Here is a 13,466-nt window from a genome sequence, read left to right on the forward strand (position 1 = left end):
TTCCCCTTACACACTTTCTGGGAACCAATTAAGTTGAGGTATCGGCAGTACATGTTTGCGTTCCCATGCGCATTTTTCCAACACAGGATTCTTTCATTCTGAACACAGCCAGCATTAAACTTAGGGTGTGTACAGTTATGCAACCTATCCCAGATGTTTATTTGGACTTTTCCTCTTGAAAAGTTCTCAAAAGAGCTCATGCGATTCAATAAAAATGGATGACCGCCTCCTCCTTGGAATGCCTTGAAAATTCACTCCTGGCCCCATGCTGGCCCCCTTAACCCCACCCCCTCTCGGCTACCTGAAGCCATTTTGGACTTTTGGAAGGTATCGCAATCACGATGAAGGTCAACCCTGCCTGAGAGGACGCAGTAAGTGGACCGTTTACGTTTGAGGGGTTGGTTTTTAAAACGCTGCCCTCAAAGGCATCTTTAAGTGGGTGGTCCGAGCTGGAATGGCGCCGTCTGTGTTGGGCGGAGCCTCCAAAACCAGGCCACGACGTGATGGGAGCAGAAAATCCGCCGATTGGATTGAGGGACTTGGCCGACTTGACATTTGTTGCAAAGACGCGTCGAAATGCGGCCGCGGGGAATTGACGGAAAGGTTTTCGGGACAGGAAATGACCTTGGCGCTAGCGCTTCCTTCAACGGGGTCAGCTGAGCAGACGGTCTCCCGGTAGGTCCGCAGTCACGGCGCGGGGCTGGACCACCCGTGGCGACTCCGGGGTGAAATCCTGCTCGCACGTCACGGGATAGTCGCCTTCGTCTGCTTCGGCGCTCGCCACATCTTCGGGGAGCCAACAAAGACGGTGTCACGCACGGTTGACTTATTGTCAGAACCACCAGACCTTCCCCTGGGACAAAGGCCACAGGGTCTCTTCTAGAGATTAGAGAATACTAAGTTATCATATTTAAAAGTTTCATGCTGTTGTATGCTTAGTCAACACTTGTGACTCAATACACAATTGAAGCACGGGCAACCTGGGATCAATCAGGTCAACGGACACAGCAAGTTAAACGATCAGCTTCGCAGGAGTAATTTAGGACATGGGGAAGTGTTCATCACAGGGGTAATTTAGGACGTCAAACTCCTTTTCACACGAAGAGGTCACTAGCCAGGATGCAAACGTATCAGTTCATGGGAAACATAATGTTTTATTGCTTACATCTGTTGGTGCTCAGAATGCCCAGAGGCGTGGTATGCTAATCAAGAAAACTATGTTTTACTAATGTATCACTTTAATAAATAGCTTGGCAGAGGGGCGCAGAATTCAGACGTATGTCATTGATGACTGTGTTTCCTGCCGGCAGTAGGGACAATCTTTCTGGTTCCGTGTCTCTGCCCACGGTGTCTGACTGTCATATGTCTGACAGTCTCTCGGGACTTGGATCTCGTCATGGGATATCGGCTAGAGTCTGGACTGAGGACCACAACCCTTGCTGGACGCCGCCCTTCTCGTCAATTGAGATGACCCCACTTAAATTTAGGACTCCAGCCCAATAAACCTCAACCTGGGACGGAAACCTTTGCCCTGGAACTTGGACTTGGGAGCCACACCCTACTTCCTTGGGACCTGAACCGTTTCTCACCCCTTCTCTGGAGACGAAAAACCTTTAGGATTTTGTCTTGAGATCTCGGCTAGAGTTTTGATTGAGCACTAGAACCCTTGCCAGACGCCTCCCTTCTCTTCAATTGAGACGACCCCACTTGAATTCAAGACTCCAGCCTGAGAACCCCCAACTTGGGACAGAGACCTTTTCTCTGGAACTTGGACTTGGGAGCCACACCCTACTTCCTTGGGACCTGAACCGTTTCTCACCCCTTCTCTGGAGATGAAAATCCATGTCGCTGGAAGATGGAAGCCCAATTGACGAAAAGGTTCTCTGAACCAGATTTATCTGGGGACTACAATTTTGTCATTTCATCCGTTCAGCCTAGGAACTTTCAAGACTTGAACGTTGGCTCAGGGACGCAACCCTCGCCTTTGGACTGGAACCCTGTTACTGGCCCAAAACTGTCCCTTCGGACTGCGACTCCCTCTCTCGTTCAAGGAACCTTGTGTCAGGTTGAACATGCACCCTCCTCACCTGGCTGAGGGTCTCTCAGGACTAGGATCTCTTCTTGGGACCTCGGCTGGAGTCTTGACTGAGGACTAGAACCCTTGGCAGACGTCGCCCTTCTCTTCAATTGAGATGACCACACTTGAATTTGGGACTCCAGCCCAAGAAACCTCAACTTGGGACAGAGAACTTTGCTCTGGAACTTGGACTTGGGACCCACACCTACTTCCTTGGGACCTGAACCGTTTCTCACCACTTCTCTTGAGACCTTCTCCCTGGAAGATTAGAAGAACCCTAATCGAATAAAAGGTTCTCTGAACCATAACTTATCTGGGGACTAAGATTTGGCCATTTCATCCATTCAGCCTAGAAACTTTCAAGACTTGAACGGCGGCTCAGGAACGCAACCCTCGCCTTTGGACTGGTACCCTGTTTCTGGCCCAGAACTGTCGCTTGGCCTCTCTCGATCGAGGTACCTCGTATCAGGTTGAACGTGCACCCGCCTCACCTGGCCCAGAGTCCTCGTTGAAGATCTGCAGGAAGAGCAACGCCGCGAGGAGGCGGACCCAGCGGAGGGCCAGGTCCGGGTCTTCCCTGGGGGTCCACCGGCGGCATCGCGACGGCGGGTACAAGACGCGGCAGCGGCGGCGGCGCGCCGGTCGAAGGCCAGGAAGTGCGTCGGCGGAGGAACAGGAAGTCATGTTGAAGTTTGCGCTTCCTTCTTGTCCGCCGAATTCGGGCTGCTTAAGTATGCGCGGCGAGGGCGGAGCTGCCTCGCCGGGGGCTAAGTTTTTCTTGTTGTAGCTTGGAGTTATTTTTAGACGCACGCGAGCGCCGCTGCACTGGCTTGACTCCTTTCATCATCCAACGTTGTCTCATCTTCTCCTTGGCTTCCTTTTCGCAGATTGAGACGACTTTTTGGTTGTCCTCAGTGGCTTTTAGAGCCCTTTTCCGCCCCGTTCTGGCAAATTTCCTCCTTTCTGTCTTTCTTCCTGGTCCCTGTTGGCTTTCTTTTTGACGATTCATCTTCTGATCAGCAAGGTGTCCCCCTTTTCTTGTCTCCACTGAATCTGGTCTCATCTCTTCTTTCCTTTGTCCACCGTGTCTTCCTGGTTGGTCTCTGATGCCGTCCCTGTATTCCATTTCCCTTGCTCGCTACCAACGTCCCCCTGGCAGTATTTATCCATGCCTGTTGTCCTCTTCCGTCCAATATTAGCTCCAAACGTGCGGCGTTGCCTTCGGTTCTTTCTCCTTTCGAATATAGATAGCCAGATAGCCAACAGCGAGTCAGCCAGACAGCTTACAGTCAGCTAGACAGCTAATAGCTAGCAATCTAGCTAAAGGATAGGGAATAAATAGCAAATAGATAGCCAGATAGCCAACAGCTAGCCAGCGAGACAGCTTACAGTCAGCTAGACACGTAATAGCTAGCTAGCTAATGGATAGCAAATAAATAGTAAATATAGATATTCAGATAGCCAACAGCGAGCCAGCCAGAGAGCATACAGTCATTTAGATAGCTAATAGATAGCTAGCTAATTGATAGCAAATAGCAAATATAGATAGCCCGACAGCCACCAGCGAGCCAGCCAGACAGCTTATAGTCAGCTAATAGCTAGCGAGCTAGCTAATGGATAGTGAATAAAAAGCTGATAGCCAACAGCTAGACAGCTTCCAGTCAACTAGACAGCTAATAGCTAGCTAGCTAGCTAATGGATAGCAAATAAATAGTGAATATAGATAGCCAGATAGCCAACAGCTAGCCAGCGAGACAGCTTACAGTCAGCTAGACACGTAATAGCTAGCTAGCTAATTGATAGCAAATAAATAGCAAATATAGATAGCCCGACAGCCACCAGCGAGCCAGCCAGACAGCTTATAGTCAGCTAATAGCTAGTGACTAGCTAATGGATAGTGAATAAATAGCTGATAGCCAACAGCTAGACAGCTTCCAGTCAACTAGACAGCTAATAGCTAGCTAATGGATAGCAAATAAATAGTGAATATAGATAGCCAGATAGCCAACAGCTAGCCAGCCAGTCCTTATCCTTGGTCTCATTTCCTGGTGGTCTTTATCAGAATCAGAATCAGAATCATCTTTATTGCCAAGTATATAGAACACACAAGGAATTTGTTTGGTAAAAGTCTTGCAAAACAGAATCCAGGAAGGCCACAGGTGTGCAAACACCTGGATTTTGATTGGTTTTGGGTCAGCGTGTTTGTCCCATTCCAAAGTTTTGCAAAATTGGACGACGCCCCGGCCCTCCCGACCGCAAAGAGTTCCCGCGGGATTCGTCCGTCTGTCTTTTAATCCTATCAAAGACATTTTTTGGTTGTTTTTTTTTTTTTTTAGCCTAACGACCGCCTGCCCGCTTTCCATTGGCGAGACGCCTTGGAAGCGCAAACACGCTACACTCCGACACGCACGCAAAGGAAACAAAGTGGCAGCCGCAGGCCGGCATTTTTGTGGTGGGCGTAGCTTTTAGCGGTCGGGACGCTTTAACCTTCAACTTACAAGCTAGCGTGTGGAACATGACGCTTGGAAATCCTGAATTCCATCTGCACAAAACATGTCGACCATGCGAGTTGCGCGCGGATGCTAGCGGAGGATAAATGTTGCAGGTAACATCCAAGTTACGACCACCCCTACTTACGACCACGACCGCCAGACTTTTTTTTTTCGACGCCTGGCACCGCAACGCGCAAGCAGCCGGCAACGCGTACTACAATTTTGGCCAGCACTGGCACTCGCACAGCACTCGCACAGCAATCGACTGCGTGACTACACTCAATACAGTAGCTACACAGTGCAGATACCGTCTCGGCAACATCTCCTGTCATACTGTACACTGCTAAAATGACACTAAAATGTATAACATTTATAAATAAACTACAGTAAATACAGTAAATAGTTTGGTATATATTACAGGTACAGTCATAAAATCGATAATACGAAATATAAAATGATACAAAAAACTGAAAAGTGATCAAATTCATAAATGAACTGTAAACAGTTTGGTGTATAATAAAATTCAACGAAAAACAACAGATTGACATCGTATACTATCCTGTCATGTAAACGCCACGTCGGCCATTTTGAATGGATTCCGACTTACGACCGTTTGACTTATGACCGTTTTGTTGGAACGAAACCCGGTCGTAACTCGGATGTTACCAGTACAATTCAGAGTGCACAATTTAGAGTGCACAATAACCAGTTTTCAAATCTGAAGTCACGAATAACGACTGTTATTGTGGTTGACATATGACAAATTGGATTTTTAATTGGGACTTTAGCTAGCACTTAATATGCTTGATTTGCTTACACGGGCAGAATGAAATGATGTGGCGGGCCAGATATCGGCCCTATATATATATATATCCCTAATGTCCAGACATGGTGGCGCCGGACACTGCTATGATAGGTCCCTACTCTCAGCTTGGGGGGAGCAGAGGACCACTCCCTGCAGCCCTACCGATTGTTCCTACATTCCTGACTAACGACTGGCCTGATTGCCCCACTCCCTCCGGTATCCCTCATGTCTGGCAGTCAATGAGTTAACTAATGACTAGTTTTAAATTTAAAATCCAAAATAATCACTGTTATTGTGGTTTACATGCGACAATTTCAAATTTTGGCTCAGACATTAGCTAGCATCCTGGCACTTGACATGCTTGATTTGCTTTCACGGACCGAATAAAATGATGAGGTGGGCCAGATTTGGCCCCCGGGCCTTGACTTAGACACCTGTGCATTAGGGGCTGCCCTCGTACGTCCCAATGCCTTCCACTCTTCGCACCAAAAAACAACAACAAAACACACACTTTGTACTTGCGCATGACTTGGCAATCAAGCGAGCACAAGTCGTGAACCGGCGCACACGCGTGCGTGTTCCTTCATCAAACACAGCGTCACTGTGGCAACCATTCATCACCCCGTTATTCTCCTGTGACCCCGCATGGAGGGTGGGAAGGCAAAGGGCATTGCACCTTGGCACGCGCATGTTACTTCCCATGATGCTTTGCGGTACAGCTAAACTTTGTTTTCCAATTGTAATAATAATAATCCATTTCATTTATAAATGCCTTGCAAAACTCTCAAGGTCACTTTAGTCACAGTAAACTTTTTTTGTGGGTGAGCAGCGGCAGCCACATGCGCCAGCGTTCACTCAACGATAGCAAGCCAGCTATCGAGATAGCAAATAGATATCAAATAGCGAGCTAGCTAGATAAATGAATCAAGAAATATTCACAGATGCAGATTTTTCTCCCCCTTTAGTCATTCATTTAACATCAATTTGAAACAGCAGACGATAGCATAATTGCTAACAAGATTTTAGTGTTAGTTTTGCCGCTAAGGAGTAACAAAAAAAAACTCAAATGAAATACACTCAAAATTCTTTAAATACTTTGGGAAAACAGGCTACAATTGAAGAAATAAAAATGTTAAAAAAACACCTGGCAGTGTGATGATGTCATCAGCGTCCAGTCAAAAGCTTATTGTAATTTATTACTTTTTATTTTTTGAGGAGTAAAACCCCGCCTCCTTCCCACTTCCAACCCCGGTACCTTCGATGACATTTGGGGAGACAATGAAAGTTTATTTTGATTTTTTTTTTTGGGTGGGGGCAGCTCGTAGACTAGCGTGAAGCGTATGGCTGGATAGCTGTATGGCTAGCTACCTATCTAGCTGGCTAGCAGGCTCGCTTTCTATCGTGTCATATTTGTGAGTTTTTTTTTACGTTGTTACTTCCGGGTTGAGTGAACGCTGGCGCGGTTGCCGCTCACCCACAGAAAAACTAATCCTGCGACTGTAAAGTGACGATGAGTTTTGAAAGGCGCTTAGAAATGAAATGTATTATAACACCCCACGAAGCATGCTTTGACAGCGTTTTTGTTTCCGTGAGTGCCACGACATTGCCCCCTGCTGAGCGTTTGGTGTCTTTGCAAGTTGTTGTTTTTTAAGTGGGGGGGGGCAAAAAAAACAAGCTCGTTCAAAAGACATTTATTTAAGTTTAAACAGGGCGGGGAAAAAACAACATGAATAAAAAATATTTCTTTTTAAAACGTATACATTTTAGTCTAAAACGTGAGCAGACAAAAAAAAATGGCGCCGCAGTCGAGGCTCTGTCGGTCACCCCTTTGTTTCGGTCGCCCCTGGGTGACGTCATTTCAGGAAGTCCAAACCCGATGGGTCAGGCACCAGTTCAGCCTCATCTTTGTCGTCATGGAGACGTCCATGTTGGTCGTCATGGTAGCAAGCGTCCTGACAACGGGATTCCGCATCTTCGTCGCCGTGGGAATCGCAGTCAGTGACGACCTCTTTGTCGCCAACGAGTCACCAAGGCGTACGAGTCACCCATGGTGACTCAACAGCACGGTTGCCATGGAAACAACTAACCAGCATCAGAATCTGCGGTTAACCGGCATCAGGTGACTCGGCGGCCATGAGAGCAAGTGAATCAGCATGGCTGCCAGTCGCCACGGAAACCGCGCTGGCCCCCTAGAAAACTTCATGGTGGTCGTACGTCAACAGGAAGACGACGATGCCGGTGATCGCCACGGTGACGGTGAGCAGAAGCGCCAGCAGCACCGCTCGACACGCAGGACGACCCGTCAGGCGGAACAGGGCTGCGCCCGCGCCGCCCGGACCGCCGCTTTCGCCAACGTTGCGCAAGGGCGGGCTGGGCAGGCCCACGTCCAGCGAGCTGACGGAGCGACCCCGTTGACCTTGCGGTAACCTTGCGAATGGACACCAGATACAGTCTTGTCAATTCCACGATGCCGACAGGATGCTTGCCGTTCTTCTACCGTCGTCAGGCAGCGTTTGGTGTCAAGTTTCATTTCTTTTAAAGCACAGGTGTCAAAGTTTAGGCCCGGGGGCCAAATCTGGCCCGGCACATCATTTTATTTGGCCTGCCAAAGCAAATAAAACTTGTGAAATTCATTGCTTGTCTATCAAGCTAGCCAGCAATCGAGCTAGCCAGCGATCGAGCTAGCCAGCAATCGAGCTAGCCAGCAATCGAGCTAGCCAGCTAGCAATCGAGCTAGCCAGCTAGCAACGAGCTAGCCAGCTAGCAACGAGCTAGCCAGCTAGCAATCGAGCTATCTAGCCATCAGGTGAGCTAGATAGCAATCGAACTAACTAGCAAGCTAACAATCGAGCTAACTAGCAAGCTAACAATCGAGCTAGCTAGCTAGCAATCGAGCTAGCTAGCTAGCAATCGAGCTAGCTAGCTAGCAATCGAGCTAGCTAGCTAACGATTGAGCTAGCAAATGAGCTATCTAGCGATCAGGTGAGCTAGCTAGCAATCGAGCTAACTAACCAGCATCAAACTAGCAAGCTAACAATCGAGCTAGCTAGCTAGCGATTGAGCTAGCTAGCAATCGATCTAGCTAGCTAGTGATCGAGCTAACTAACTAGATAGCGATCGATCGAGCTAACTAGCTAGCAATGGATCTGATTAGTTAGCTATCAAGCTAGCTAGCTAGCGATCGAGTGAGCTAACCAGTGATCAAGTGATCTCTTACTATTCAGCTAGCTGGCTCATCCCTTACATCACAGCTATTAAAGTCAAGGCCTGGGGGCCAAAACTGGTCCCTTACATCCTTTTATTCGGCCTGGAAAGCAAATCAAAATTCCAAGCTTATCTATCAAGGTAGCTAGCAATAGAGCTCGCTAGTGATCAAGCTAGCTAGCGATCGAGAGGAAACTCCAATGTGGCCCACCCGTGGCAAAAAAAATGACTTGGACACCCTTGTTCAACCATCTTCAGGCAGCGTTTGGTTTCACGTTTCATTTCTTTCAATTTGCCCCCGAAGCGCCACTCACCTCTTGATCTGCAGCTTGCCTTGGCTGCGCTGGAAGCGAATGCTGCAGACGCGCCGCATGGCGGGCGGCAGGGAGGCCAGCACGTCACCGTCGGTGTCCAGACGGGGGAGGCCCAGGGCAGGCAGCGGCGTCACGCGGCGACACAACGGGCAACGGATGGCGGCGGGCTGCGCCGACTTGACGTTGATGCGGGCCAGGCACTCCAGGCAGAAGGTGTGCCGGCACTCGAGCATCTTGGGGCAGCGGAACGCGTTGTTGAAGTGGCTGTAGCACACCCAACACTCCGGAGGTGGGGCGCCTTCCTCGGGAGGCGCCGGCGGGGACGGGACGCCCGCCGAAACTTGGTACGGCGGCGGGGGAAGCGCGGGCGGCAGCCGAGGAGAAGCCGCGACCGGCGGGGGAGGCTCCGGAGGCCGTCCCGGGTCGTCCGAGTTCAAGCAAGGATTCATGTTTGCGATTGGGGGGTGAGGGGGAAGCTTCACTTTGATGAGTTCACTCCTCACCTGAGGGCGGGGCTTCACCTTTGAACCCTGCAAATAGGCAACATGAATTCTACAATACAACAACAATAATACAGTAAAGTCTCGTTATATCAATATCGGTTATATTGATAATACTGCTTATTACGATACTATTTTCATTTCCCGGCAAATTTCTAGTCTTTTTATGTATAATTAGTTCTGTTTAGTACGATACATGGTTATTACGATAATCCGGTTACTACGGTGCCCTTTTTCATCTCTCGCCGGCCATTTTGCTCTGCTTATATTGATACAAAAGCAGCTTAAGCTGAATCGATATTTTCTACACAGTACCACCATTATCGAAATCTGTATCGGTTACACCGTTGCTCACGTGACCCGCTTTCGTGTCTTGCTCTGTGTAGCAGAGCTGCAATAGCATCTTCGACACCAATTTCAATCACATATTTCATCACTGCTGTAATAGCATGTGAAACATACTGTAGTCTTCTTATATCCAGTACAGAATTTCAACACCAATTTCAACCATGGGGAAACGCAAGAATTGTGATATCAGAACGAAGTACAAGGTAATAGTAGCTGTGAAGGGCAATCAAGGCAACAAGGGCAACAAGAAGCAAATCCTCAATCGTGAAAGAGTGTTTTGTCTGAGAACCGTGTTGCACCCAAAAGCCGCCAGAAGAGGGCATCCAAGCTCCATATAAAGAACTTATCAGCGTCTGCTACACACGAGTTGGCGTCTGAAAATGAAAATGACGTCTGCTACACAGGAGCTGGTCACGTAATCAAGTCACGTGACCACCAAGTCGACCAACGGCGCGACAAATACAGCGACCGATACAGATTTTGATAATGGTGGTACTATATAGAAACCCCTAAAGAAATATCGATTCGCCTTAAGTATATTTTGTATCGATATAAACATGGCAAAATAGCCAGCGGGAGATGAAAAAGAGCACCGCAGTCACCAGATTATCGTAAAAACCACGAATTGTACCAAACGGAACTAATTATACATAAAAAGACTAGAAATGTGCACGGGAAATGAAAATAGTGTCATAATAAGTAGTATTATCAATATAAACGATATCGATATAACGCGACTTTACTGTACTCTAACCGCAACCCCCTAACGAGTCGGCCTTCAAATTTCAGGCAAATAACTAAACGTTGTCGCATGGGTTAGAGTCGTGGTTGATTCGATCGTCAAGTTTGCTCGTAATCATCGTCGTCGATTTAATTGGCATCGCAAAATGTCCACATTTGATAGCAGAGTGGACATCAATTTGATATATTCGCTGTGGCGGTCATTTCGGACGGTACCTTTTAAAATTTGCTGCCGTCTTCTTCTGTGTCACGTTGACGCCAAACTTCACCGGGGGAAAGTCGAATCGCATGTTCGCCGCTGGACTCGTGTTGGGCAAATGGACCGAAGGAGGGGAGGCGGCGGCACATCAGCTCAGCCGCTTTGCAGCCGCGGATACGCACCTGAGTCCGGTCAAGTTGATTACCAAAAGACGTTTTTTTGATTGTCGTTTTTTATTCTTCTTTTGTGTCTGTAACGCCTTCGATTAAAACATAAAAACAACAATGTTATCATGGAGAAAAGAACGTGTGTTCTCTTTTTATTGTCAACCCTGTGTTAGCATTAACTTTTAACATTGAATTCTTAGCAAACTTTAGCAAGTAGGTTATGAACGACAAATTTGGACTTTAACACGCAGATAGCATCCAATCTGTTAGCGTCAAAACCTGTTAGCATGGCGTTGTTAATGTCAAAATTAATTTAGCGTGAAGTTCATGATTATGAACATGGTGATGAAGACCGTGATGACGACATGTATGTTGTCAACGGCTTTGTTGAAACTTTGTAGACCACAATGCATTGCGGCGGCTGTTGAAAGTTTTCTTCTTTCGTGTTCTCGTGAAATATTTTCTGGTTGGTTCATCGTGCGGACACATTTGGCACTATAAAACAGTGATACACTGTCCGAATAACTTTAAACTACACGTACCAATAACCGCACCCTTACCGTAAAAGGTGGGTAAGTATTGTAGAAAGGGTCCGCGCCATATTGTAAGATGATCCTTTCGGTTCATACATGTGATGATTGGTGTGTTCACGGTCACTCCGTGAAGGGTACTCGCCTCAACTTGTTACGCACAGTACCCTAAAACCATCTGACAACGACCGAAATTACCATTTGTGAAGTTCTGAAAACTGAATCCGACCCGGTTGAAGGACAACCGTCGTCACGCTTTTATTTCTTAACTAACATCAGAAAAACGTTTTATAGCTTCTAAAATACCCAAAACACGCAGTATTATATTTTTATTCAAATACAAAACGCCAATAAAAATGACTTTAAAAAGTGTCCAAAATCTGCAAAAAATGAGCTGCGAATTGGGCATTTTCAGAAAGCCCCAGTTCGTGACGTCACGCCAAGACGTCTTACGTTGCTGGAGAATCAAAGCAATGGCTTCAGATTCGGAGAATATGCTTTCTTGTTACACATCCAGTTATGAATATGATTCAAATAGTTCTGAAGAGGAAAGCATACATGTTTGCAATCGATTAAAGAATTTATTCCATGCCATTTTGAGGCAACATTGGGGGTGGGGGGATCGATCACCAGAAGAGGCACAAAATGGCGACCTCCTCTGGCCACCTCCGTTTCCACAGGCTGATAATTCCTTATATGGAGCTTGGGTGCAACACGGTTTTCCGACCAAACATGTACAGCAAAATACAGTGAGACCTCAACTTACAAACACCTTAACTTACAAACTTTTCGTCTTACAAACGTCAAATTTATGAAAATTAAACCTTATAATAAGCACTATTTTCATAATACACATCCACCACGGCTGGCGGTGTGATCTTTGGCGGAAGCACACGACCGAACAGCACCAACAGTCCTGATGGAAGGTGACTCTCCTTCCATAAGCCATCAACGACCATCAAAAAGGTAAATAAAACTTTATTTTACAGCACAGTTTATTTCTTTAATTACAGTCCTCATGCAATTCCCTGTGACCTTCGACCTCCAACGCCATTGCATCAAGCCATAAATGACTATCACAAATGTAAATAAAGTGACTTTATGATACAATGCAGTGTATTTCTTTCATTGCAATACAATAGCACATTTATTATACATAGAATAAGGTTTATTGTGTGTAGTTTTAAGGCTTATTTAGTTGAAAAGTATATTTTATGGAAACCCGGGAATGGATTATTCCCATTTTAATGGTTTCCTATGGGATTTTTTTTTTTTTAGATACACACTTTTCGCCTTACACACTCTGTCTGGGAACCAATTAAGTTCGTAAGTTGAGGTCTCACTGTACATTGACGTGATAGAAGGACTGCTATAATGTATCTTTTTTTCGGTTAGGGGCGTTCCTTTAGTGACGTCACGTACGGACTCGTCACCAACTCAAAAACAAGACTTCCTGAATATTCAGAGCGAGTCTTAAAACGTAAAATATAGCTATATGCGGTGGGATCTTATTAAAATACGCTCAGTAGAAGTCATTTGAAGCCATTTTACAAATTATGGACACAACTTGTCCGGAGACGTCGGTTGTCCTTTAAAGGTCATATTGTTCTGTTGAGTCTCAGTTCCTCTCAATGTTCCATTTTGATGTGGACCATGTCTGATACTTAAAACCGATGAAACGACCCAGAATTTGTTACCGGAAATGACATTTGATGAAGTCGCCATAAAATAAGTCAAGTATGGGTGCGTTATATGTCATTTCTTTCAACCATCTAACCGATAACTGAAAAGTTGCCTGCCCCATTTTTCCCAACTTGAAGCAAAATGAGGCCAATCCCATTAAGAAACATTGTCACAAAGTATAAAGTTTTTTTTAAATCAAGAATGCACCAACTACAAATGCTACCTTGTTTAATTTACGGCAAATGCGCATGGCTGTAAATTTTGCTACAGTAGTCGATTGTCATTGTGGTGCACAATGCAACGTTTGCATTGATTCCTACGAGCCACTAAGCCCCTTTCATAAGTCTCACGTACACTTTACAGTCACGGTTTAATGTAAATTTACGTTTTGTAGCGTCACATATGT

General features: G+C 46.4%; 1 protein-coding gene and 1 non-coding gene across 3 annotated transcripts; one reads left to right on the forward strand and one right to left on the reverse strand.

Moving 5' to 3' along the window:
• Positions 1 to 399: 399 nt before the first annotated feature.
• On the reverse strand, positions 400 to 11,466 carry LOC148899733 (RING finger protein 223). 2 transcript variants are annotated; one of them, XM_088995196.1, is made up of 4 exons: positions 11,408 to 11,466; positions 10,698 to 10,939; positions 8,893 to 9,422; positions 400 to 786 (listed from the first exon to the last, which is right to left on the reverse strand). In XM_088995196.1, exons 3-4 carry the CDS (start codon positions 9,339 to 9,341, stop codon positions 432 to 434), a joined length of 804 nt encoding a protein of 267 aa, XP_088851322.1. In that variant the 5' UTR covers positions 9,342 to 9,422; positions 10,698 to 10,939; positions 11,408 to 11,466; the 3' UTR covers positions 400 to 431. The 2 variants fall into 2 exon arrangements, with proteins under 2 accessions (XP_088851322.1, XP_088851323.1); XM_088995197.1 differs by lacking the exon at positions 400 to 786 and adding an exon at positions 7,070 to 7,801.
• Positions 11,460 to 11,561, forward strand: LOC148899734 (small nucleolar RNA U13). The gene has a single exon (XR_016114892.1). It is a non-coding gene; the product is annotated as a small nucleolar RNA U13 (small nucleolar RNA).
• The last annotated feature ends 1,905 nt before the right edge of the window (positions 11,562 to 13,466 follow it).

The sequence above is a fragment of the Hippocampus bargibanti genome, linkage group LG04, assembly GCF_051943395.1.
Source record: "Hippocampus bargibanti isolate YZ-2025 linkage group LG04, ASM5194339v1, whole genome shotgun sequence".
In the NCBI taxonomy this organism is placed as follows: Eukaryota; Metazoa; Chordata; class Actinopteri; order Syngnathiformes; family Syngnathidae; genus Hippocampus; species Hippocampus bargibanti.

What these genes read in the sequence shown, in the direction of transcription:
- LOC148899733 (XM_088995196.1), bottom strand. Translation starts at nt 9,341, where the DNA reads ATGAATCCTTGCTTGAACTCGGACGACCCGGGACGGCCTCCGGAGCCT. An exon ending in GGCAAGCTGCAGATCAAGAG is followed by an intron (nt 787 to 8,892) that starts GTGAGTGGCGCT and finishes GGCTCCCCGAAG; the next exon opens with ATGTGGCGAGCGCCGAAGCA.